The sequence below is a fragment of the Passer domesticus genome, chromosome 13, assembly GCF_036417665.1.
Source record: "Passer domesticus isolate bPasDom1 chromosome 13, bPasDom1.hap1, whole genome shotgun sequence".
Taxonomy (NCBI): Eukaryota; Metazoa; Chordata; class Aves; order Passeriformes; family Passeridae; genus Passer; species Passer domesticus.
In genome coordinates, this window is record NC_087486.1 from 14,833,841 (window position 1) to 14,857,677 (window position 23,837).

The 23,837-nt window shown below is 60.2% G+C and overlaps 4 protein-coding genes across 4 annotated transcripts; 1 reads left to right on the forward strand and 3 right to left on the reverse strand.

Annotated features, from left to right (window-relative positions):
• Positions 1-945: 945 nt before the first annotated feature.
• WDR55 (WD repeat domain 55) lies at positions 946-3,515 on the reverse strand. Its single transcript, XM_064387621.1, has 8 exons — positions 3,370-3,515; positions 3,151-3,302; positions 2,940-3,040; positions 2,786-2,873; positions 2,483-2,662; positions 2,274-2,373; positions 2,008-2,177; positions 946-1,622 (listed from the first exon to the last, which is right to left on the reverse strand). The coding sequence occupies exons 1-8, from the start codon at positions 3,388-3,390 to the stop codon at positions 1,301-1,303; spliced, it is 1,134 nt and encodes a 377-aa protein (XP_064243691.1). The 5' UTR covers positions 3,391-3,515; the 3' UTR covers positions 946-1,300.
• Positions 3,516-4,220: 705 nt separating this feature from the next.
• On the reverse strand, positions 4,221-12,871 carry IK (IK cytokine). Its single transcript, XM_064387619.1, has 20 exons — positions 12,757-12,871; positions 12,158-12,224; positions 11,219-11,311; positions 10,745-10,804; positions 10,072-10,239; positions 9,875-9,989; positions 9,606-9,676; positions 9,450-9,496; positions 9,061-9,224; positions 8,834-8,942; positions 8,385-8,424; positions 7,792-8,005; positions 7,541-7,559; positions 6,988-7,066; positions 6,665-6,745; positions 6,092-6,149; positions 5,639-5,727; positions 5,221-5,329; positions 4,610-4,644; positions 4,221-4,449 (listed from the first exon to the last, which is right to left on the reverse strand). Exons 1-20 carry the CDS (start codon positions 12,770-12,772, stop codon positions 4,422-4,424), a joined length of 1,662 nt encoding a protein of 553 aa, XP_064243689.1. The 5' UTR covers positions 12,773-12,871; the 3' UTR covers positions 4,221-4,421.
• Positions 12,872-12,931: 60 nt separating this feature from the next.
• On the forward strand, positions 12,932-14,763 carry NDUFA2 (NADH:ubiquinone oxidoreductase subunit A2). Its single transcript, XM_064387622.1, has 3 exons — positions 12,932-13,090; positions 13,179-13,285; positions 14,570-14,763. Exons 1-3 carry the CDS (start codon positions 12,987-12,989, stop codon positions 14,659-14,661), a joined length of 303 nt encoding a protein of 100 aa, XP_064243692.1. The 5' UTR covers positions 12,932-12,986; the 3' UTR covers positions 14,662-14,763.
• Positions 14,110-21,897, reverse strand: TMCO6 (transmembrane and coiled-coil domains 6). Its single transcript, XM_064387620.1, has 12 exons — positions 21,744-21,897; positions 20,768-20,892; positions 20,400-20,509; positions 20,110-20,293; positions 19,122-19,226; positions 18,540-18,625; positions 17,921-18,037; positions 17,171-17,282; positions 16,917-17,082; positions 16,737-16,831; positions 15,789-15,956; positions 14,110-15,170 (listed from the first exon to the last, which is right to left on the reverse strand). Exons 1-12 carry the CDS (start codon positions 21,820-21,822, stop codon positions 15,000-15,002), a joined length of 1,518 nt encoding a protein of 505 aa, XP_064243690.1. The 5' UTR covers positions 21,823-21,897; the 3' UTR covers positions 14,110-14,999.
• Positions 21,898-23,837: the final 1,940 nt, after the last annotated feature.

A 23,837-nucleotide genomic window follows, 5' to 3' on the forward strand; every position in this document is an offset into this window, starting at 1 on the left:
GGTGCTGTGTCTGACACTGTTCCAGGCCCTGCTGCCCGCTCTCATCCCCAGGGAAGGACCCAGCCCCGGAGGGATCCCTGTCCCTGCCCCTATCCCTGCTCATGGCACCCTGTGACCCACCCAAGTCCCTTCCTTCTGGAGATCCCCAGGATCCTCCAAGAGCCTGGGGGTGCACTCTTTAGGCTCTTGCACTCAGTCTGTCCCTCCCGGGGCACAGCAGGAGTCCTTGCCTCATGAGGATGAACCATCAGCACAAGGCGCTGGGAAGTGAAAGGCACTGAGTTTATTTCTAACAGAGCTAAAATCTTAATTAACAAAGGGTAATTGACCTGCTGGGACAGCAGGACAGGAAAGCGATGAACCTGTCTGCCCTGGCCAGGCACCCCGGGACCCCATGTCACCCCCTCACCCTTCCTGAGCACCCCTGCCTCCCCCCATCCCAAAACAACCCAAAGGACCCCCAAATTCACCAGCAAACCCCAGCATTACCCCCTCCCCTCCCAGCACTGCATCCCCTACCAGGGACCCCCAGCCCTGTCCCCCCATAGCTCAGAGCAGCCCCTCATCCACCAGGGACCCCCAGCCCTGTCCCCCCATAGCTCAGAGCAGCCCCTCATCCACCAGGGACCCCCAGCCCTGTCCCCCCACAGCTCAGAGCAGCCCCTCATCCACCAGGGACCCCCAGCCCTGTCCCCCCACAGCTCAGAGCAGCCCCTCATCCACCAGAGACCCCCAGCCCTGTCCCCCCATAGCTCAGCACCCCCCTGCTTCACCAGGGATGTTCAAGCACGACCCCTTCCCCCATAACCCCCCCACCAGGAGCCCTCAGCCATGTACCCCATCCCTGCACTGCCCACACCAGGGACCCTCAGTGCCACCCCTGTCCCAGTCAGTGACCAGAACCCCCCAGCCCTGTCCCCCCATCTCAGAGCCCTCCCCATCCCTCACGGACCCCAGCCAGGGGCCGTTCCCAGTCCCTCTCGCCCCAGCCCTGTGCCCGCACCCCTCAGGGCCTCCCCCGCTCCGGCAGGACCCTCGGCCTCACCATGCCCGGACCCCCACCCGCTCCGACGCGCGCTGCCCCTTTAAGGCCGCGCCTGCAGCCCAGCTTGAGTGGCAGCCCTAGGAGCCAATCAGAACGCCGGCGTCCTGCCCACTGACAGTTGTAGCATTACTCTGAGGCCACGCCCCGTGGGCGGGCACTCTTGGGGGCTGCGGCTCTGATTGGCCGCGACCCGCAAGGAGGACGCGCAGAGCCCCGCCCCCACGCGGGGCGGGGCGGCAGCGCTGAGGGGCCCGCTCAGTCGCTGTCGCTGTCGCCGCTGTCGCCGCCCTCCGCCGCCTCCGGCTCGGCCTCGTCCCGCAGGTCGGCGAAGAAATCCTCCCCGCTGCCCAGCGCCTTGCTGCTGAGGGCGCGCAGCGGCCCGCCCTTCTTCTTCTTCCGGCGGTAATCATCGACCACCATGGAGCCGAGCGCCGACACGTCCCAGAACTTCACCTTCTGGTCGTGGCCGCTGCTGGCCAGCAGCTTCCCGTCCGCGGCCGCGGCCAGCTGCTCGATGGGCTCGCCCAGGTGCTGCCCCACGCAGCCCAGCACGCGGTTCGGCAGCACGTTCACCGCCCTGGGCACGGCACGGGGCACTGAGGGCCCTGCAGCGCCGGGCACGCCGTCTGCCCGCCGTGCCACACGCTGCTCGGTCCGGCCCAGCCCACACCTCCACATCCCAGCCCATCCCACACCGCCCCCTGCACATCCCAGCCCACACCTCCCCCTGCACATCCCAGCCCTCACCTCCCCATTCCTGCACATCCCATCCTCCACATTCCCTGTCACCCCATCCCACCCCCCCATCCCCAGCCCTCTCTTCTCCCCTTCCTATCCCACCACCCTCTCCCCTCCCTATCCCATTTCACCCCCCACAATCCCTCAGATCCCTTCCATCCCATGGCTCTGCCTTGCCCCTCACCCCGTCCCACAGCTCCCATCCCTCCCACGGCAGCCCTGACCTGATGACTCCGTCCAGGGACCCCACGCACACGATGCTGTCCGTGATGGGCACCATGCAGTCGATGGTCTCTGCCCTGAGCGCAAAGCGGTCGCTGGCGGCCCCGAAGCCGTCCCAGTTGAAGAGGTAGATGGTGCCTTCGCTGGAGCCACACGCCACCTTCCTCCCTCTCTGGGCACGAGGGAGGGCAGTGAGGCAGAGGCAGAACAAAAACGGAGCGAGGACGGGGGCTGTGGGATCCTGCTCCGTGCTGGGAGCAGTGCCAACCTTCATCAGCACCACAGACGTCAGGTCGCCGTTCTGCGGCTCCGAGAGCAGCTCAAAGCGCCGCCGCTTCACGTTGTACACGCCCAGGGTGCCATCACCACTGTGGGCCGTGGAAGGGACACGCGGTGAGCACGGACATGGCACAGGGCACTCCGGCCACGGACGGACACGGGCAGCCCGACCCCAAGACCGCGCAGCCCCTCCGGTACCTGGCCGTCAGCAGGAGCTTCCCGTTGCCATCCACAGTCATGGCACTGATGTACTCCTCCTGCTGCCGTGCCTCCAGGATGGCACTGCCCCTGCGCAGGTCCCACACCTTCACTGCCCCGCCGTCGTCACCCGTGGCAAAGATGTGGTTGTCGATGGGCAGCACGCAGTTGAGAGCTGCTCTGCAGAGACCCCGGCCCCACGGTCACGGCTCCCGGGGCAGCGCTGCGGGCTCTCCCCACGGCCCAGGAAGGGGACAATGCCCCGGCTGTTGTGCCCAGAAGGAGCCGCCTGCATGGACTTACTCGTGCGCCTTGGGGAAGCGCGTTTCCAGCCGTCCCTCCTCCGCTGTCAGAATGTGGATGGACTTATCCTTGGACACAGTGAAAAGCTCTGGAGAGCCGCGTTAGTGCCCCCGCCCGGCGACCCCCGGTGCCTCCCCACGTCCCCCGCACTCACTCTGCCCGTCCTGGGAGAACGCCACGTCCCGGCACGACTTGAGGTGATGTCCCGAGGACCAGAGCTGCCGGTTCTCCCCCTCGGTGCAGGAGTACGAGTACCTGCCGGCACGGGAGTGCTCGCCGGGAGCCGAGGGCAGTGGGGACCCCCTCCCCAGCCCCGGGACCCCTCCCCGGCCCCGGGACCCCTCCCCGGCCCCGTCCCCACTCACAGGTACACGTCGCCGTCCACGTCCCCCGCGGCCAGCAGCGGCCGCGCGGGGTGCAGCGCGATGGCGTTGGCCGTGGCCTCCAGGCAGATGTCCTCGGGGGTGTCCCGCACTCGCGGCTCCCGCGCCGCCGGCTCCGGGGACTCCTGCGGCTCCTGGGGACAGCGGGGCCGTGGGACCGGGCCCGGGGCTCCGGGCTCCCGCAGCCCCACGCGTGCTCACCTCCTCCATGGCGGCCGCCATGCCGCCCTGCTCATTTGCATGGCCACGCCTTCATTTACATATACCCGCCCCTCTAATTACATGGGACCGCCCGCCCGCGCCTCGCCGGCGCTGCGGGACCGGCCCGGCTGCGGGACAGCAGCGCCTCGGGGAGGCACCGCCTCGGGGCTCCATCCCCTCGGGGCTCCCCCCCCTCGGGGCTCCAGCCTACGGGCGCCCCTGGCCCCAGTTCACCAGGTCGCTCCCCGCCCGCCTCCTGTGTTCCTGTTCTTTAGCGCTTCACCACTGGGAGCGCCACAGGCTCCCTAACTCACACCGTCATCTCCCCTCTCTGACCCCAGGGGAGGGGGCGGCCAGCGACCAGGTGCCACTTTGGCTCCTTGCAGGGTCTGGGGGCTGTAGGGACCCCTCTAAACACCCCAACCCAGCCAGGGACGACCAACAGCGCCCCTGCCCGCGGGCCCATCCCAGCTGGCCCTGGGCTGAGGGAACGAGCTTTGCCCGATGCTGGCCCCACCATACCCACAGCAGCCCTTTGCCAGCGCTTATGAGCAGCTTGCACAGCCTCTGCTTCAGGTCATTGCTCTTGCTGTACTTGAGTTCAGGGTCCCATTTCTTCCTCCCCTGCTGAGGCACATAATGCTCAGCTGGGATTATTGCCCTCAAATTTGTTAATTTTATCCAGGGATGCTGCCCCTAGCCCAAAAGGCTCCCACAATAAATACACTGAGCAACAGTTGGCCCTGTCAGCCCCTGGTAAGTAGAAGAGTCCTAGCATCCCTGCTGTTCCAAAGGAGGCCAGGATGTGCCCAGGCCCTTTCTCCCTGCACACACAAACAGATGCTCACACACAAATTTAAGGAGGTTTTATTAAGGCTACAACATTTACACAGCACAGGCTCTACAGCAAAGAACAGAGGGAGGGAAGAGCCCCCAGCCCTGAGCAGAGAGTGGATGGTGTGTGGAGCAAGGACAGCACACCAGCAGGCTCCAGGAAGGCAGCTCCCAGCAGGCCAGGATTCCAGGAGAGGGAGGAAGAAACGCAGGAGAAATCAGTACTTGGGACGTTTCACCTCAACCCTGGAAGACAGAGAGGGGCAGGAGAGTGGTGAGGATGGAGGGCAGGCAGCTCCACCCCCCACATCCAGAGCTCAGCACTGACATCCACACTTTCACACCACAGGAGGTGCAGGGGAGCCAGCAGGGCCCCTGCAGCTGAGGCAGAGACCACTGTACTTACCCATCAGCCTCCAACTTCTTCCTTTTCTCGATGATCTGCAGAGAAAGCACAAATCCTGTTACCCTCAGGGGATCTGGCTGCTCACAGCTACACCCTCTGGAGGGTGCCAGATACACCTGGGGAGAGCTGCAGCCAGGCCAGAGCGAGCTGAAGTGAACTACAGCTGGAGAAGCTAGGCCTGCTCTCCCTTTGCTCCTTTCTGGCCACCACAGACCATTTGTTCTCACCTTCCCAGCCCGCCCCATGCTGCCAGGCCAACCCCCACCTCTGCCAGCTGGCAAACAGGGAGCCACTAAACACATCCTGTCCCCTACAATCCCATTTGGGGGGCTCCAAACTAATGGGATTGGGCACATTCATCTGCTGCGCAGCCCACAGCAAAAAGCCCCATGTGGGGCTGCTCCCAGGACGAGGGCTCCAAACAGAGCTCCAGCCACTCTGCAGTACTGAAGCCCCAAGCACTTGGCTGATGCTCTGGCAAGGAGCACAGGCAGCTGGTGGGGAGCCAGCCCAGGTGCTCACACACACACACATTGGCCGTGGCAGGACAGCGAGCCCAGGGCTGGCTGGGAGCTCCTGGCCCAGCAGCCCCGGCCCAGCCGGGCACTCACGGCGCTGATCTTCTTCCACTGCCGGTCCAGCTCCGCCTTGTCGTTGGTCTCCTTGAAGCGGCGCGTCTTGCGGCCCTCAGACATCTTGATGCCGTACTGGAAGGCTGCCCTGGAGAAAGAGCAAGGCGTAGCTCAGCACTCACAGGGGATGCACAGCTGCCACAGGAAGGGACACGTGTCCCCAGCCAGGAGCACATGCTCCAGAGCTGGCCTGAGCCCCCAAAAGCAGCGCCCGGGCCAGAGTCCTCAAAAGTGACACTAAAAGCAAAAACAAACCACCAGGCCCAGGACCCACAGCTCCTCAGGTTCTCACAAGGGAGCCCCCAGCTTGCTCTAAGCTGCCCCAGCACCCAGGCTTGGCCAGCATGGCCATCCCACCCAGAGCCCTCGCTTGGCCCTTCCTGAGGGCGGCACTCACTTGGGCAGAGCCTCTTTGTTGTTCATGTACTCGCTGTACTCCTCCTGCGTGTCGAAGTCCCAGCGGCCCAGAGGCCCCTTCTTGTTACCCTGCAGGGAGAGAACGACTCAGAGCAGCTCCTCAGTTGCTGGGAGGGCTTCTCACACAGCCCTGCACACCCAGCCATGAGGCTCCATCTCCCAGATCAATGGCCTTGGCTCCAGATCCCCCTCCCAAGAAGTTCCAGACAGATTTTGTGGAAGAGGAAGTCAGGACAGAGTAGCATGCCTGTCAACACCTCTGGGTTAAGTGCCAGTGACACCTGTTTGCTCCCTGACACAACAGGGAGCAGATCAGCACACCCCAAAGCTCCCTCAGCACCCAGCTCCAGTGCTGCATCTTTCCCATGGGATCCTCTCAGCTGCCACTGGTCCCTACTTTGCTGGCTGCTCCTCAAGGCTGGTGCCAACATACCTGATCCATTTTGCTGTAGTCCACCTCCTCATCGCTGTCCACAGCCATATCATCCATTCTGGGAAGAAAAAAGCAAGGAAAGGGTTCAGAGTGGGTCCATGAGACAGATCAGGGCCTTGGAGCTGGTGGGGGTCGTGTCTCACGGCCTCAGACCAAACACACTCAGTTCCTGGGCCAGAGGGAAGTGGCCCCAGCTGCAAGCCCTGCAAGTGGCCTGTGCCACAGGGCATCCAAGGCTGGAAATGCTTCCAGGATGACTCTGCAAGCTGAAAGATGCTCCTCTCCCACTGAGGGAGGCCACAGCTTCACAAACACGTGGATTAACTGGGAATGCAGCAGATTCCCAGCTACCTCAGCCTCCCCCTGGCCCTGAGGGCAACAGGTTCCTACAGCAGAGAGCAGCTAAGAAGGACCAAGGGCTTGGGATGGTTTTACCAGTCAGCTGTTGCCACAGACAAGGCCAGGCCTGCTCCCCAACAAGCAGTGGGGCTGAGGTTCAAGTTCTTACTGCCAGAGAACAGCAACCCCCCAGCACAGCCTGCCCACACCCCACAGCTTCCCACTGCTCCTTACGTGGCAGGGTAGCACTCGGCATAGCTGTTGGACATGCCAAAGAAGTCTCCCAGCTGCTTCTTGTCTTCTGGCTTCTTCAAAGTGGCAGCAGTTAAGGAAAGCACCACATGAGCTGAGCCTTGCAGCTGCAGGCTGGGCACAGCCAGCTGAAAACCCCCTCCTGCCCCAACACAACCAAACTGGGGGGTGCAGAGCTTCTGTTTGGTGTGGGAGAAGCATTTCCCTGCAAGCAGGTGAGGCAGGACAGCTCCCCAGATGTGCTTGTGCCTGCAAGGGCAGCCCAGCCCCACAGCCAGCCAGGCTGGCACAGACATAAAGGATATGCCTCTGTTCCCTCCCAGCCAGCAGCTCCAGCAAACTTCTCATTGATGGACTTGATGAGCTCCTTGGCTGAGCCGGGTCCTGGGGTAGAGAAAGCAGCAGGTTACATCTGGGGGGAGAACAGGTCCCTGCAGAACACTGGGGCTGGGCAGAGTCCCTGTGGGACACAGTAACAGGCAGGATAAGCTGCCTCACATTAGGTACAGGAGGAGGAGCAAACCAGCTTGGCCCTGATGGGCTCAGCTGATCCCAGGAGACCTGGAATCTCACAACAGTTTGTGTTGGAAGGGATCTTGAAGCCCGTCTTGTTCCAACTCCCTGCCATGGCAGTGACACCTTCCACCATCCCAGGGTGCTCCAAGCCCTGAGCAACATGGCCTTGGACACCTCCAGGGATGGAGCAGCCACAGCTTCTCTGGGCAGCCTCTGCTAGGGTCTCCCCACCCTCACAGGGAAGAATTCCTTCCTAATATCTACTGTACATCTCTCCTCTTTTAGCTTAAAACCATTCCCCTTTGTCCCATCCCTCCCAGGTGCTCACACCACTTGACTCACCTTTGTCAATGTCTGTGGGCTGCAAAGAAGAGGGAGAGACAGTGTCAGTGACACAGAGCTGAACCACCAGCCCAGCAGGCTGGTGCTAGTGCTGAGGGACAGGAGCAGCACCCAGGCAGCTCTGGGGACAGGCAGAGCTCAGCAGGAGCTGACACTGGCACGTGCAGGGGCACAACAGAGACACCCAAAGCCCCCCAGCCCCACAAAGGGCAGACCTCAGGTGGGACAGTCCTCCACGAGCAGAGACTCACCTCATCATCAGCCTTGGGCTTCTCAAAGTAGCTGTGCCTCTTCTTCTCCTCCTCGCGCTCCCGGTCCCGCTCCCTGTCCCTCTCGCGCTCCCGGTCCCGCTCCCGGTCTCGCTCCCGGTCCCGGTCACGCTCCCTCTCCCGGTATCTCTCCCGTTCCTTGTCCCGTGGCATCTTGGCAGTGGAGGGCACATAATCCCCAATGTCTTCAAAGATGCTACAAGTGGAAAAGAGCCTGGAGTTACATGTGCTGCAGGAAGAGAGGCCATAACCACCTGCTTGTCACCTGGAGCACACAGGACAGCACCAAGAGCTAAGGACACCAGATATGGAAGTGGTTTCCACATCTGTCAGAGGTATCACTGCACCTCTGCTCCCTTCTGCTGGGAAGACCTGAGTTGTGTGGTCCAGGGCAACAGTGAGCCCTCACCTGCCTCAAGCCTGAAATCCAAACCAGAGCTTGCTTCCAGCTTTATCCTACAAACTGCAGGTCCAGCAGCTCCAAACTCAGCCCTCTCTAAATGTGGTGGGCCAAAAAGCCACTCCCTAAGGGACAGAGCTGTGACCCCACAGCCTGAGAGCAGGGAGGCACTTACTTCATATCAGCTTCAGGAGGCTTCTTCTCATCCAGCTTCCCTGCAAGGACACAACAGCAGTGAGAGGCACATCATCCACTCTGCCCCCTGTGCTGCCCCCCTGTCCCTGTCCAGGTTCCAAGCTGCAGGAGTGGCAAGCCTGGAGGATGTCACATCATACCCAGCCCCCCCAGGAAGCCATAGTGTCCCTCCCCAAGAGGGGACATTTCCCCAAGGAACTGGGCCTTCACCAGGAAGAGCAGAGCACCACAAGGTACCCTCCCTCACAGCTCTAATTTCCAGCAGCCTCTCCAGCTTCTACATTCAGGACTCAGCATTTAGGAAATCACTGTTCTCCAAGCCCACTGTCTAATGGCACAGGGGAATACCACAAACCAAAACACATCCCATTCCCTTGGGACATGCTCCAAGCACTAAAATCCTATTACTTGGTTCCTTTCACCTCCTACCTTTGTCTTTCTTCTTGAGCTTCTTGTTGCGGGTGCCTTGCCTGAGATAGGAGAGGATCTGTGTGAGCTTGCTGATGACGATGTCGTTGGTGGTCAGCGTGGTCTGTGCCTGAAAGGGAAATCCAGGAGGAAGCATCCCGCTGCCTTGACAGGGAAGCCCTCCCAGAACAACCTGCCCTGGCCAACTCAGAGCAGCGAGGGGAAGCAGGCTGCAGGCCAGCCGGTACCTCCATGGTGGGGCAGTCAGCCTTGCTGCGGATCAGCGTGGTGGGGATGTCGGTGTCGGCGTACTCGTCGTCCAGATCCACCACGTAGGCCATCCTGCCCGGCAGGAACAGCTCGTTCCGCTCGTACGTCTTGTTCTTGAACAGGATGCGGTAAATGTTGCGGCCTGGGCAGAAGGAAAAGTGTGGGAAAGCAGAGGACAAGCCCAAAGTGAACCATGTTTAGTTTATCAGCAATATGAGAATCACCTCCTAAGTACACACTTCCTTCAGTCCTCAAATTCAGGAATCTCCCCCTCCAATGGCTTTCATTCCTACATTCACTCTCCAGGATTTCTCCCACATTCACAGCACAGACAAGGTGGGGAACAGCCACATCAACACAGTCTTACCCAGCCGGGTCTTGAATTCAATTTTGTTCTCAGGATCTTCATCTTTCCTAAACAGAAACAGAAACCAGAAGTATTAGAGCCAAGTGAATGACTCCTCTGCATCCTCTTCTATGGCAGGCAGCTGCACTCAGGAGCGCCAAATACTCAATCACTCACTTAGTTTCTTTCTGGGGCTTCTCCATCATTTCCTCCTCTTCCTTCTCCTTGCTGGCAATCTCAGCTCGTACCTGGATGCAGAGTAAATCCACACATTACAGCCCATCCCATGCCATTGCTGCCCACCTGCGAGCCCATCAGATCCCCAGCCCTGCAGCAACCCTTCCCAGGAAACGAAATCCATGCTGCCAGGACCAAGCAGTAACCCCCACCCAGCATGTCTGTGGGAGAGGACAGGCCAGGAGCAGCACTGTGATGCCTGCACTCACCTTCTGCAACAGCGCAAAGTCCAGACCCTTCACCAAGTGAGTGTGCTCCATGTCACCACCCAAGAACTTGGACTCCTGGATCAGCTGTCTCCTCTTCTCCGCAGCAGATTTATCCCTGTGCAGAGAGACCAGAGCCAGGTGAGGGCCAGCCCCCCAGAGCAGCCCGGCCAGCCCAGCCCCCAGCACAGCTCACGCACGCCTCGGCCGTGGGCCCCACGGCCCTGTAGTTGGCAGTGGTGCTGATCAGCTCTGTCTCCTCGTAGTCCTTGTTGACTCCATCTCTCCTCTCCTTGGCTCGGTCCCGGTACTTCTCGGCCAGCTCCCTCTCGCGCTCGATCTCCTGCTGCCGCAGCTTGGCGTAGTAACTGGGGGGCACACAGCTCAGGGTTAAGAGTGACCTGCTCACGGTTCTGAGGTCAGGTAAAGCTCCCGAGGCCTCACACACACCCATCCTGCTCCCAGTCCCTTCCCCAGAAATGCACTAGAGCACCACGGGACACAACAGGCCTGGAGGAAACTGAGGAGCTCTGTCCTCCCTTCCAAAGGGAAGGGGTCCAGTGCAGTCCTGCTGTGCACACGTGTTCCAAAGCACACAGGGATCAGTGCAAGGTCCCACCACTGCCCTGCTCTCCCAGACATCCACAGGGCCTCTCCTGCTTCTTCTGGAGGTGAAGCTTCAGCCCCATCCTACTGCTGCCCTCCCACAGCTGTTCCCACAAGCAGTGACAGCTCCTCAGCCTGAGCTCTTCTCCAAAGCTCTTAAATAATCCACTCAAGGCCCTCTTTGGGAGCACAAGAGATCAGAACTGCTTCCACTGGCAGGACACGATGTATAATGACAAGTCCTGCTGCATCTCTTTCCCCCCTTACCTTTTCTTCTTCCTCCTGCGAGCAGCTGGATCTTCATCCTCATTGTACTCCCGGGGCATCCTGGAAAAGGGTGAAAAACACACGTTCAGTCTGCAGAGCCACATGGGTGACAGGTGGACAGAACAGTCCCTCAGGCACAGCACAGCACTGAGGTGCTCAGAGATGGAACAGAACAGTCTCTCACTCTTAATTCCCCCCTAATTCTACACTGTCAGCAGGGAGAGGAAGCGAAAAGACTGATTTTCACCGAACCAAATCTGCCTCCTGCACAGTGTCTTAAGAGCCACGAAGCCTTGCTCTTTTCTTTACAGCAGCCCTGACCCACGTGCTTCTCCACTTCCCACACTCACTGGCAAAAGCCCCTGTAGATATTCCCCTTCAGAGTGCAGGGGAGAGGGTCAGCTGGGCCCAGAGCCCCAGGGGGAAAGGGGGCACGGATTGTCCCATGGACCTGTGAAGCAGAGCCCTACTCACTCATGGTGGCGAGATTTGGAGGGTGGCGCAGATGTTGGCGCAGCCCGCGGGGTCATGAGAAGCTTCCTGAAGTCTTCATTGGTCAGCTTGGACCTGCAAGGGAGGGAAGGAACAGAAACCATCACTCCCCAAGAGCTCTGGAGGAGGAGCAGGTCCTGTGTGACCGAGATGGGCACCAGGTGTTATGAATAGAAAGTTGTATTTTTTTTAAGTTTCAGAGTTAAAAAAACCAAGCCAGACCGAGTCAGACTCCTTTAGTTTCGCTGCAGAAGAAAAGCCCTTAATCACCAGTGAATGGCGGGTGATTAACTGATTGTTTCCCTGATGCTAGCCGTATGCCAAGGAGATACCAAGGGAAACCCTCCAGGGTAAAGAAGAATAGGCAGTGACACCAGAGACAACATGCAAATGAGAAATGCAGTGCAACCTGGGTTTTTACAGTTTTACAGTTTTTGTAAGAAAAACCCCTAAAATCACGAGCCAACAAGTGACTTAAAGTAACGTCTAAGGATGGGAGCATTGTCCCGTACCTGCTTGAATCTTTTTATTTCTCACCCTAACCTGAAAAGAAACTGATTAAAGAGACCCCCCGGGTTTCTAAACCAACAAACCAAGGACTCAACGACTCTCCCGTGAGGACAGAGTCCCCAGTTCTGTCTGCAGACCAGCGGACAAAACTGCATCATCCTCCTCCTTCGTGCCACGCCTGGGAGCAGCGACGGCGAGAGCGCAACCCGTCGATTTCTTCCCACCTGAGCTGATTCTTCTTAATAAAGGCATTAAAAAGGAGAAAGATCTCCTGCCCATTTATTTCACCAGGCACCAGTGGAGGGGCCCAAAGGCTGGAGTGCACCAGTGACTTCCAGCTTCTCCATGAGAATCGGCCTGGGGTCCCTCAGTCTGCTCCAGCCCAGCCCAAAGCCCCAGGGCTGTACTCACTGGTGGAAGGAGTGCGAGTCGTCCACGTCGTGGCCCTCGGGGGCCAGGGGGTTGGAGAACGGCTCATCTGGGGGACAGGAGAGAGAGCTCAGGCACTGCTCGCACAGCCTCACACCTCCCAGCAGCCCGAAGGGAGCAGCGTCTGCCCGTGGCTCCGAGCTGGATCCCAGCCCGAGGGCACCGGGCCGGCCTCGCCTGCCTGCGCAGGACACGGGGGTGGCGGTGCCACTGCCAGACCCACCGCCCCCAAGCCCCGCGGCTCTGTGCCCGCGGGTGTCCCGTGCCCCGCACCCGGGACTGCCCCCGCATCCTCCCAAGGGCCCGAAACAGCCACGGCCCCACGCCCGGGGCGCCCCCGGTGTCGATCCCCGCGCGGTCACTGCGGGGCCGCAGCCCGTGTCCCGCAGAGCCGTCCCTCGCACCGGGCCGGGCTCCCGGGCCCGCCGCTGCCCAGCGCAGCCTGGGCCTACACCGCCCCCCCGGGCCGCTGCCACCCGCCCCGCCGCAAGCGCCGCCCCGGCCCCCGCGCGGGCCAAGGGCCGCGGCCCGGGGGTGTCGGGGAATGCCCCGTGCCCCGTGCCCCCTGTCCCCAGACTCACTGTCGCGGTCCGGCATCGCTGCGCTCTCCGCTCCGCGGCCCTTCCGCTCTGCGCGGCCCTCCCAGCGCACCCCGCGGCGGGCGCTCCCATTGGCGGGTGCGATCTCGGCGGGCGCTCCCATTGGCGGGTGAGATCACGGCTGGCGCTCCCATTGGTGGACGGGCCACAGCGGGCGCTGCGATTGGCGGAGGCGCCGCGGTCCCGCCCCCGCTGCTGTGCGGGCAGGGAAGATGGCGGCGGCCGCTGTGAAGAGCATCGGGGGCGGGCTGGGCCAGGCGCTGAGGGAGCTTCGCATCCACCTGTGCCAGCGCTCCGCCAGCAGCCGCGGCGTCAGGTCAGCGCGGGGATGGGCCGGGACGGGGCCGGGGCTGCTCCCCCAGGGCTGAGCCACAGGGAGCCGCCGCTCCTCCTTCCCTCCGCAGGGAGTTCATCGAGCAGCACTATGTGACCCTAAAGAAGGCAAATCCCGACTTCCCCATCCTGATCCGCGAGTGCTCCGGTATCCAGCCCAAGCTCTGGGCTCGGTACGGTAAGTAGGGGAAGCACCAGGGAATTATCCGGGAATGGTTGGGGGTGGAAGGGACTGCAGGGCCCGCCCGCACTGAGGGGAGGGAGCGGTGCGTGGGGCAGGGGCGGCACGGGGGAGCGGGGATGGGGACAGGCAGGCTGTGGGGGGTGGAAGTGGTTGTAAAGCTGCTGCACTGCCACCTCTGTCATGGCAGGGACACCTTCCAGGGGACCCGGCCGCCACAGGGCTGCGGCAGCCGCAGCGGCTCCGGGCGGCCGGGCCGGGCCTGCCCCGCTCCGGGGGGGGATTGCAGCTCCAGGGGGATTGCAGCTCCAGGGGGGATTGCAGCTCCGGGGGGGATTGCAGCTCCGGGCCGGGCTTGCCCCACTCCAGGGGGGGGATTGCAGCTCCGGGGGGGATTGCAGCTCCGGGGGGGGATTGCAGCTCCGGGGGGGGATTGCAGCTCCGGGGGGGGATTGCAGCTCCAGGGGGGGGATTGCAGCTCCAGGGGGGGATTGCAGCTCCGGGGGGGATTGCAGCTCCGGGCCGGGCCTGCCCTGCTCCAGGGGGGATTGCAGCTCCGGGAGGGGCCGCGGTGCAGAGGGAGCAGCTGCCTCAGGCCAGGCTGCGGGGTCACGTCAGGGAAGGGGCCCAGGGGAAGCAGAGCAGGGCCCAGGGCTCAGCAGGGCCTCCCCAGCCTCTGGGTCATCTCCCACCCCAGTCACTGCACAAACGTGTGGCTGTTCCTCCTTTATTTTCACTGCCTTCTCAGTGAAACACCAAGAAGGGAGCAGAAGGAGCAGAAAAGCTCCTCTGGAAAGGATTTGTTTTCCTCAAAGGTCATCTGGGCTGGAAAAAATTAATTTAGAACCCGTTGAAAAGATGCAATGACTCTTTTAGCACAGGTTTCCCAGTGTGAGCACACAGACCAGGGGAGGCTCGTGTGTCTGGGTGGGTCTGGCTGGGAAGGGGAGCCCGGGCTCAGCCCAGTGGGAGCAGCTGCAGGAACAGTTTCCAGGCTGCTTTCCTGAGGGGAGCACCTTGCTGGGATGAGGCTGAAGGCCACAGGGTTGCTCTTGGACATGTCTCTGCCCAGCCAGAGCTAACATAGGGAGACTGGGAAAGGTATTGAGCTGCTTTGAGTTCTTTCCAAGGGAAAGGAGGAGAATAAGAAGGTGGAAATGGTAGCTTGGGCACGTGGGAACACTGGGATGTGGTGATGGGAGCCTGGGCTGTGACATCAGTGCCTTGCACCAGGAAAGGACCCACACACCTGCCCCTCTCACTCTGCCTGTTTTCCCACAGAGTTTGGGAAGGAGAAGAGCATCCCACTGAACAACCTAAGCGTGGATGAAGTGGGCAAGGCCCTGGAGAGCGTTGTGAAAGGCCGTGCGTGACAGGCAGGAAGCACACACGGGCTGGAGACTCGACTGATTATCTCTAATGGCAAAAATGTATCTTTAATTTATCAATTCATAAACACAATGTGCTTACCTTGAGCGTGGTGGTGGCTGAGAGCCCAAGGGATGGCTGATGCAGCCGTTCAGCCCTCCCTGGACAGGAGAATCTGCAGCTCAGCTCTGCCCCTGCTCCGGGCTCTGGGGGGCACTGGGCTGGTGGCTGCCAGCTGCTGACAAGGACCAGCCCCCCAGGCAGCCAGCACTGGGCACATCAGAGCCCTGAGCAGCCCTCGGGAGCTGGGCATGGGGTGAACAGTTCATTCCTCCCTGGCAGTTCAGGGCAGGGCCGAGGAGGAGGCAGCCAGTGTGGCCTGGCAGGCACTGGGGGCTCCTGGGGGCTGCCTGACCATGTCCAGCAGAGCCTGTGCCCGCTCCTGCAGCTCTGGGGTGCTCTGGTGCTGCTCCAGGGCCTGGTGCCCGCCTTGCCTGGTGAAATCAGCAGCAGCCTGTGTGGGAGGAGAGGGTGAGAGCTGGCAGGGTGCTACAGCTGATCATCTCTGCCCAAGCCACCACAGCCCAGGGAACAGGGCTGAAGGAATTCCCCAGAGCTGCATTCCCAATCCAGGTGATTCCCACCATGCTGCTGGTTGCCTGGGAAGGGCTTTAAAGCCCATCTGATTTCCCTGCCATGGGCAGGGACACCTTCCAGCAGGTGCTCCAAGCCTCATCCTGCCTGGCCTTGGGCACCCAGAGATGGGGCAGCCACAGCTGCTCTGGGCACCCTGTGCCAGGGCCTCACCACCTCACAGAGAATGCATTCCTGTGACCTGCAGCAAGCACAGCAACCTCAGCAGGAGCAAAAGAAGACTTGGGGTAGAACCAGCCTGCCCCAACACCAGTCCTTGGCAATAAGGAAGGAGCTCTGCAGACACAAGAGGGGTTTCCAGCCACCCCGTGCATCACAGTGTCCCTTTGGGCAGGGCCTGGGTGCTGAGGGCTGGAAGGCAGCGTGGCAGGCACTGAGGGCACTGTGACTCACATTACAATAATCCCCCTCCACAACAACAACAGCCCCACAGCAATCATTCCCCACCCCTTTACAGTCCTGCCCCCTGAGCTCTCACCTCTGGGCAGTGCAGGAAGAGGAGGTGCAGCAGCTCCAGGCACTGCCCCACGGCCTCGAGGTCGGGCAGGGTGAGCAGGGGCAGGAGCTGGGCCAGGAGGGGCTGCTGGAGCAGCTGCTGGCACTGCAACTGTCCCTTCTCTGCCACGTTGCACAGCACAGTCAGGACCTGTGGGAGGGACAGCAGTGAGCAGTGAATGCTCCATGGGCACATTCCTGACAGGCTTGGGAGGGCTCCCAACCACTCCCCTTGTCATGGAGTTGTGGAATGGTGTGGGTTACAAGGGACTTAAAGCTCATCCAGTCCAACCCCTGCCATGGCCAGGGACACCTTCCACTATCCCAGGTTGCTCCAAGCCCCATCCCTTCTCTGGCAACCTGTGCCAGGGCCTCACCACTCTAACGGGAAAGAGTTCTTCCCGATACCCCATCTAACCCTGCCCTCTCAGTGTGAAACCATTCCCTGTTGGTTTGTCACTCGTGCCCTTGCCTGAAGTCCCTTTCCACCTTTTTTCTTGGCCCGCCAGGTGCTTGCCCACAGCCCAGTGCCCACCAAACCACTGGATTTGGAAAGCCTTCTCCACACCCACCCCAAGGCAGTGTTCATCCCTGTGCCAGGCAGGCCCAGCCCTGCCACCCACTCCTGGCAGCATCCCCAATCTCCCAAAGCTTTGGGGTCTTTCAAAGCAAAGGCAGGAGCCTTCCAGGCCTGCTCCAAGGCTGGCCCCAAGCTAACATCTCCCTGGGGACCACCCAAGGCTCTGCCAAGGGCACATACAGCTGGAGTGGCTTCAGGGGAGGTGGCTGGTGACTGCCACCACACGAGACCTTCTGCCAAGCTGTCACTGCTGCCCCATCCACCCCCAACTCCAGCACTGTCACTGTGGGATTCGTGTTGCTGAAACTCCAGCGCTCCCCCACCACTCCCAGTGCCTGGGGCAAGGCTCACCAGCACAGTGCCCATCTGGGACCACGTCAGCAGCTGCAGCAGGGCCGGCAGCAGCTCCAGGGACAGCAGAGCGGAGCAGAGGGAGGGATCATCCGCTGGGTGGGCAGAGAAGGAACGCGTGACTAAAACCAGGGCGGGTGCCAGCAGCCCCAGCTGTGCCACTGCCCGTGGGACACTGACCCGTGAGGTTGTTGAGCAGCCACAGGCACTCCTGCACCAGGAAGGGGTGCTGCTGCAGGAAGCACTGCAGGATGAGGAAGAGGGCGACGAGCAGGCGCGCGTCCGGGCGCTGGCAGCCTGCCTGTGCCAGCAGGTTACCGAGACAGCGCAGCACAGGGCACACGAGCTGGGACACGGGCACACAGCAGCGCCTTAGGCTGAGCAGTGTGCCCGCAGCAATGCTGAGGACAGCCAGCACCCTGCCCACCTCTCACCAGCTCCAGGCCCTCGGGAGCGTCCTGGGGGAGTTGGGAAGCCAGGTCGAGCAGGAGCGAGGTGAGCGCAGGCACGGCCCCCAGAGCCAGCAGCTGCACGTTGTCCTTGTGCCTGCAGAGGGAGGGACAGTGCAGTGGCCTTGGAGCCTGGAGAGGGGGCACTGCCACATCCCCTCACCAAACAGGGCCTGGGAATTCAGAGTGCTCTCCTGAACCACCACAGGGCTTACTTCATGTTGGAACAGTCACTTCTTTTGCATTGGAATAGTAGGGTTTTTTCTGAGCTTATGAGAAAATTTAAAAGCCCATGAAAACCAGATTCACTAGAATTATCTGTGTGGGTCTGGGAACGACAGCCCTGACCCTTGAGTATCTACTGATTCCCTGGCTCCAGTGGCAGGCAGGGATTGCTGGCCCTGGGCCAACCCCACAAGTGTGAGGATTCAGGGAGCTTGTCTTGGGAAGGGTGGAGGACAGCTCCAGGCATGGGGAAGCCATTTGGGAGCATTTCAGAGAACTAGAAACAGCCTCCTCAGGTTCAACCCCTTTACCACCCTGTAAAAGAGCTCAGTGATCCTGCAAACAGCACATGTGCTCAGAGAGGAGAGCTGGGACACCCAGGCTGGCTGGGGAATTGCTTTCCCAGGGGAAGAGGGGAGGCAATCCAGATCCCCTCACAGGACCATGAGCCTTCATGCCTCTGTTTGGCTGCCCCCAGGGAACTCAAAACGAGGAGAAAACTGCATTTACCTACAAATGATGTAGTGGAGACACCAGGCAAACTCCACAGCTGCTCCCATGCCAGCCTTGAGGCCAGAGCAGACCAGCTGGAGCATGTGCTGGGGGAGAGCCGAGTCCAGGACCAGCCTGGGGGCAGAGAGCAGAGTTAATGGAGGCACGGGCTGGAGCACAGGCAGGACACCAACAGGAGACACAAACCCTGGGGGCCACAGGCTCCAAACACACACCTGGAAAGGACTCTGAGCCAAGAGCTGTGGCCTTGGGCTCTCCCTGTCCATGGCAGGGCCCGGGGACACTCAGGACACTCTGACTGCGGTCACATTTTTGGCACTGGGGGCTGTCAAGCTGATCTGCTCCTTTGCAAGAGGAACACAGCCAGGTTTCCCTGCAAGCCTTCCCTGCTCCATGCTGGCCTTTACTGAAATAGCAGAGCTGCCTGCTCAGATGAGGCTGAGGGAAAGGAGCCAAGCCCTGCTCCCTGATCTGCATCAAAACTTGCAGTTCTGGTAGGATTGTGGCCTGAGCTATTAATGTCACTGGGATGGGGAAGGCCTCGTGTCCCCAGCACACAAACACCACTGGAGCCCTAGGGCCCGGCCTGGTGCAGGGTTCAGGGGCTCAGACTCACGGGATGATCTCTGTGGGTGCTTCCTTGGCTTGGAGGAGCTGTGAGAGGACATAGCCCACACCTTCCAGCACTGCCTCGTGAGGGGACTGCAACCAAAGAGAACAGAGCTGATCCCTGCTGGCAGAGCCAGGGCCCAGGGTGCCAACCAAACCCAGCTATGCTTGGAGAAGAGGGGGCACACAGGGGACCAGGAGGGACACAGGAACCTGTGGCCACACCAGAGCTGAGCTGTCCCCTCCCCACATTCACTGGCCTTAGCCCAAACACAGCAGAAGTCCTGGTGTGAGCATGTGGACCTGCAAACCACAGCCCTGCTGGACCAGGCCAGGCAGAGGGGACAGGGCTCCCTGTGCTACAGAATGTACCAGGCAGCCACTGGATGGGGGGAGTCAGCTGGAGAAGAGCACAAGGTGCTGAGCTGAGCCCTGAGAATGAGCACAGGGCGCCCACAAGTGACCCCCATGCCCGTGGGAACAGCTCCCTGCAGTTTCCCCACAGCTGGAAGGAGGGCTGGTGACTCAGCTGCCAGCCAGAAAAGTCTCTCAGGGCATAGCAGAAATGTGACTGAGCTGTTTCACCCACCTGGATGCAGGATGCCAGCACTGGAATAATGCCCTGAGGCAGCAGTTGCTTCCTCACAGCCTCACTTTCTACTACGAGGTTCCCCAGTGTGTACAAACACAGCTCCTGCAACAAGAGAGCAGAGCAGGAGGTGACCCCGTGGGCAGCCAGCACAGCCCCAGGTCCCACACGCTGCCCTGAGCGGGGCAGGAGCTGCCCTTGGAGGGGCAAACACAGATGGATGCTGCTGCACTCTCCAGCCACCCCACTCCCAGCTCAATCAGCTTCAGTTCGTTCTTCTTCTGTCTGGCTGAAGCTGGGATCTGATCACTGCCACTTTGGATTTTTCAGGGTGACATTTCCCTGAGCCCCCTCTGGTTCTCCTGGAGCTCGCCTGTGTGCTGCACTCAAATGGGATCAGCAGGGGGGTCACTGCCCACCTTGCTCCTTGGCTCTGAGCCTGTCTGCTTCCCCATGGAGCAGCTGGAAAACACGTGGGCAGCCCAGAGCTACTCCAGCTGTTTGCTCCTTCCCAGATCAAGCTGCAAGGCATGGAGCCACAGGCACTCTATCTACTCTTATCCTTTCTTTCTTTTCCTCACACATTTTCTTAAGTGACATCTTTGTACTTTTATATTGTGTCATTTCTATAGATAACAACCAAAATAGTTACATACCTCCTTTCTATTGCAAATTGTTCTAAAATAAACTTACCATATATATATATACACACAGATACATATGTACATAAACATGGGTCACTCAGTGTGGTTCCACTCTGATCCAACCCAAGGGATCTGTGATGGACAAGAACTCAGTTACCCCAGCTCAGGGCAGGCTGTAACACCTGGGCACTGGGAACAGTCCTGCTCTGAGGGTGAGGCTGTGATGCCAAAGAGTTTTGCTTCCAGAGGCCCCTCCTCAGCAGCACTCCCACGTGAGCCACGTGTGACCAGAAGAGGTGAACACCAACCACACCAAAGGATTCCCAGGTGCACAGGGATCTCACCGTGAGCTCCAGGCTGTGTCCTGACAGGTAGGTGAGCAGGTAGGAGGTGACAGGCAGGCACGCCTCGGCCACGGCAGGGACACTGGAGTGGGACAGCTCGTGCAGACAGCGGGCAGCCTCCAGCTGCAGGTCAGCCAGGCTGCTGGTGAAGAGCCCGGTGAGCGTCCGGATGCTGCCGTCCAGCCTGGGGACCCAAAGGCTGCTGTCACCCCCAGCTTGCCCACCCAAGCACGGGGACACAGGGCCCTCAGGACATGTCCCTGGTGACGGCACAGCAGGCCTGGGCTGACCTGACAAACTTCTGCTGAGTCTCCTCGTTCTGCAGAGCCCAGCGGAGGCGGCCGAGCCATCGCTTCCTGTCCTCAGAACCCCTCTGCACACCCCTGAGCAGCTCCAGAACCTGGCCAGGGAATTCAGAGGTGGCTGAACTTTCAGCACTACCAGCATTAAAATTTATTAATCTTAATTAATAAAGATTAACTAATTAATCCTCAAGGCAAAGGAGCCCAGGGCACAAAGGTGGGCACAAGGAGCCTTAACTGTGCCTGGCAGTGAACCAGAACCATTCCCAAAGCCAGCCCTGCCCAGCCTCCTTCACATGCTGAGTCTGGGGAAGACCCCCGGGACCCCACTGCCATGAGAACATCAGGTTCTTCACCTCATCCTCTGGGAGTGGGTCTGGCACGACGTCTGCTCCGTGCTGTGCCCCCTCCTCGGCCGCGCTGTCCTCCCGCAGCAGCCGCTTGCTGACCAGCTGCTCCTGCCGCCGGGCCTTCCTCAGAGCTGCAGGAGCACAAGTGTCAGGTGCCACCACCTGCCCGGCCAGGACGCTCCTCCAGCCCAGCCAGGAGCCTCACTCCTCCCTTAACGCAGGGAGGAACTGCCCATTCCTCCCTGTGCAAGCCTGGAAGGGATGCATGAACAGGGACTGTGCTTGGAGCTGGGCTGAGGGTCGGGCACACAAAGTGTGAAGCCACTGCTGGGATAAGGGGCAGGAACACAGGACTTGAGGCTGGATTTCACAGAGGATCAGAAAATCATTAAAGGTGGAAAATATGTGCAGGATCATCAACTCCAGCCTTCAATTGAAGGCCACCATGGCCAGTAAGCCATGCCTCAAGTGCCCCGTCTACTTGTTTGGAAAATACCTCCAGGAATGGTGACTCCACCTGTCCCAATGCCTGACCACCCTTCTGATGAAGAAACTTTCCTCAATATCCAACCTAAACCTCCCCAGCACAGCCTGAGGCCGTTCCCTCTCTCCTGTCCCTGTTCCCTGGAGCACAGCCCGACCCCCGGCTGTGCCCTCCTGTCAGGGGCTGCGCAGAGCCACAAGGCCCCCTGAGCCTCCTTTGCTCCAGGCTAAGACCGAGGCGAGACCTTGGAAAACCCGAACAGTGGGGAGGCAGTGGAAGAAAGGGGAACTCATGGCAGAAACCCCAAGGGTTGAAATCTGAAGCTGTAAGGGTTAAAATCTGAAGCTGTAAAACGCTTCCCCGAGCGGGCAGCGGCGCATCCCGCGGGGCGCGGCCCCGCCGGACGGGGATGGAGACGGCAAGGGCCGAGCTGGGGGGTCCCTCCCACCCCCGGGGACCCCGCACAGCCCCGGCTGTGCCCGCTGTGCCCGGCCGGACCTGCCTCTCGCTCCCGCCGCCGCACCCGCAGCTCCTCCGCGCTGTGCCCGCCGCGCCGGGCCCGCCGCCGGCCCCACATGGCGGAGCGGGGGAGCGGGACTAGGAGGAGCAGGAGGAGGAGCAGGAGGAGGAAAAGGCCGTCCTGGGGCTGTCCTGGGGCGGGGAAAACACGGTCCCGGCCGCCTCCGGAGCGTCCCGCCCGCCCAGGGCACGGGCGGCCGTGGCCCTCAGGGTGGGCCGGGCCGCGGCCGTGCTGAGGGCAAAAAAAGCCCCCCGATATTCGCCAGAAACGCGGAGCGAGGCGGCTCCGTGCCCAGGGACCTTCCGGTGGGTTGCGGGCACCGAGGGGCAGAGCAGCCCGTGCTTCCCCAGCGAGGTGCTCGGGAATTTGCCGCTGGAGGGCAGAAGCTGAAGGCACCGGGCCCGGCTCGTCGGAAGGGGCCGGGAGGAGAGCTCACAGCTCAGCTCTGACTTTCCCATCATCGCTCAGCAGCAGTTTTTTGGAATTCCAGACCCTTTGGGGTAGAAGAGACCTTAAAGCTCACCCAGTTCCAATCCCTCCAGACGGGCAGGGACACCTTCCACCATCCCAGGTGCTCCCAGCCCTGTCCAGCCTGGCCCTGGGCACTGCCAGGGATCCAGGGGCAGCCACAGCTGCTCTGGGCACCCTCACAGGAAGAATTCCTTCCCAATATCCGTCTAACCCTGCCTCTGGCAGTGGGAGCCATTCCCTGTGTCCTGTCACTCCATCCCTTGTCCCGGGTGCCTCTCCTGGAGCCCCTTTCGGCCCTGGCAGGGGCTCTGAGCTCTGCCCTGAGCCTCCTCCCGGCTGCACAGCCCCATCGTGCAGCCTGCCCACACAGCAGCTGCTGTGCCCAGCCCTTGGAGCATTCCTGGGCTCTCCTCTGCACTTGCTGCAGCAGCTCCATGTCCTTCTGTGCTGAGGAATTTCCTGTAAGCCAAGGAGGTAAAGAGGAATCATGGAATTGCTGAGAGCCTCTGCACAAGAGCCCCAGAGACCAAGGGACCCAGCCCAGCTGCTGTGGCTCCAGTGTGCAATGCCACACTAACTACAACAAACGGAGCTGCACTGTCCAGCCCTGCAGTTTCATTGCTGGAACCCTGCATGCTGAGAGCTTTAAACTTTCTGTGCTGAAAGGCACAGACACTCAGGAGAACACTGCATGTGACCCGGGGCTGTGGAGAAGGCTTCAAAAATGGATTAAAGCACTGGGGTTACGGGTGTGTCGTTGGTTAGAAGTGTGATCTCACAGGGTGAAAAAACTTGGACTTGGGATTTTAGTATATGGTGATGTATGGGAGCCAAGATGGGGAATTTTGGGTGTGGGTTAGTTGTCTTTTATGCACCTTCTTCCTTCTTCATAAATCTGGGTGGTTTTCTCTAATTGGGTGAAGGATGTCCACATTGCAGTGATCATAATTGGGTTAAAAGCATAAATAATATAGATGTCAGCTGTTTATTGGGTAATTGGGACTTAAATAGCCTTGAAGAGACACCATTTTAGCTCACTTTCTCAACTTGTTAGAGAGAACTCACATCTCATAAGTTTGTAATAGATAAGGATAATAAACTTCAGAGTGAGATTTCAAAAACAATGTCTCCTGAGTTTTATTTGCCCTGACCTTGGAGCAAGAAAGAGCCTGAAATTCCAACATTTCATTACTTTTCTGAAGCCAACATAGGCAAGAAATCTCTAAGAAAAAAATTCCTGACAGATCATAGAAGCACAGAACCTTTTAGGCTGGAAAAGATCTCCAGGATCATCAAGCCCAACCTTTGATCGCCACCTTGTCTCAGAGCACTCAGTGCCACATCCAGCATTTCTGGAGCTCTTCTGGCTCCTTCTGGTGCAGGAGTGCCCTGAGCAGCTCCAGGTGCCCGGACAATGGATGGGAATTGTGCCATCCCCATCCCACATGGACCACAGCCCCTGGGCATGGTCTGCATGCCAGGTGTGACAGTCCTGTACTCTCCTATTCACAAGGTTCCCAGACAAAGGAAGGAATGATGAATCTGACTCTGTTGTTTTGATTTTTTAAGATTTTTTTAAAGCTTTCTGATGTTTGCATTCC

What these genes read in the sequence shown, in the direction of transcription:
- WDR55 (XM_064387621.1), bottom strand. Translation starts at nt 3,390, where the DNA reads ATGGCGGCCGCCATGGAGGAG. An exon ending in CGCTTCCCCAAGGCGCACGA is followed by an intron (nt 2,663 to 2,785) that starts GTAAGTCCATGC and finishes GGGTCTCTGCAG; the next exon opens with AGCAGCTCTCAACTGCGTGC. An exon ending in CGTCTGTGGTGCTGATGAAG is followed by an intron (nt 2,178 to 2,273) that starts GTTGGCACTGCT and finishes CCTCGTGCCCAG; the next exon opens with AGAGGGAGGAAGGTGGCGTG.
- IK (XM_064387619.1), bottom strand. An exon ending in CGCAGGAGGAAGAAGAAAAG is followed by an intron (nt 10,240 to 10,744) that starts GTAAGGGGGGAA and finishes TGTGCCCCCCAG; the next exon opens with TTACTACGCCAAGCTGCGGC. An exon ending in AGTGGAAGAAGATCAGCGCC is followed by an intron (nt 4,645 to 5,220) that starts GTGAGTGCCCGG and finishes CTTTCTCTGCAG; the next exon opens with ATCATCGAGAAAAGGAAGAA.
- NDUFA2 (XM_064387622.1), top strand. Translation starts at nt 12,987, where the DNA reads ATGGCGGCGGCCGCTGTGAAGAGCATCGGGGGCGGGCTGGGCCAGGCG. An exon ending in GCCAGCAGCCGCGGCGTCAG is followed by an intron (nt 13,091 to 13,178) that starts GTCAGCGCGGGG and finishes TTCCCTCCGCAG; the next exon opens with GGAGTTCATCGAGCAGCACT. An exon ending in CAAGCTCTGGGCTCGGTACG is followed by an intron (nt 13,286 to 14,569) that starts GTAAGTAGGGGA and finishes GTTTTCCCACAG; the next exon opens with AGTTTGGGAAGGAGAAGAGC.
- TMCO6 (XM_064387620.1), bottom strand. Translation starts at nt 21,822, where the DNA reads ATGTGGGGCCGGCGGCGGGCCCGGCGCGGCGGGCACAGCGCGGAGGAG. An exon ending in GCACCCACAGAGATCATCCC is followed by an intron (nt 18,038 to 18,539) that starts GTGAGTCTGAGC and finishes CTCTGCCCCCAG; the next exon opens with GCTGGTCCTGGACTCGGCTC. An exon ending in GCTGCTCAACAACCTCACGG is followed by an intron (nt 16,832 to 16,916) that starts GTCAGTGTCCCA and finishes CTGCCCACCCAG; the next exon opens with CGGATGATCCCTCCCTCTGC.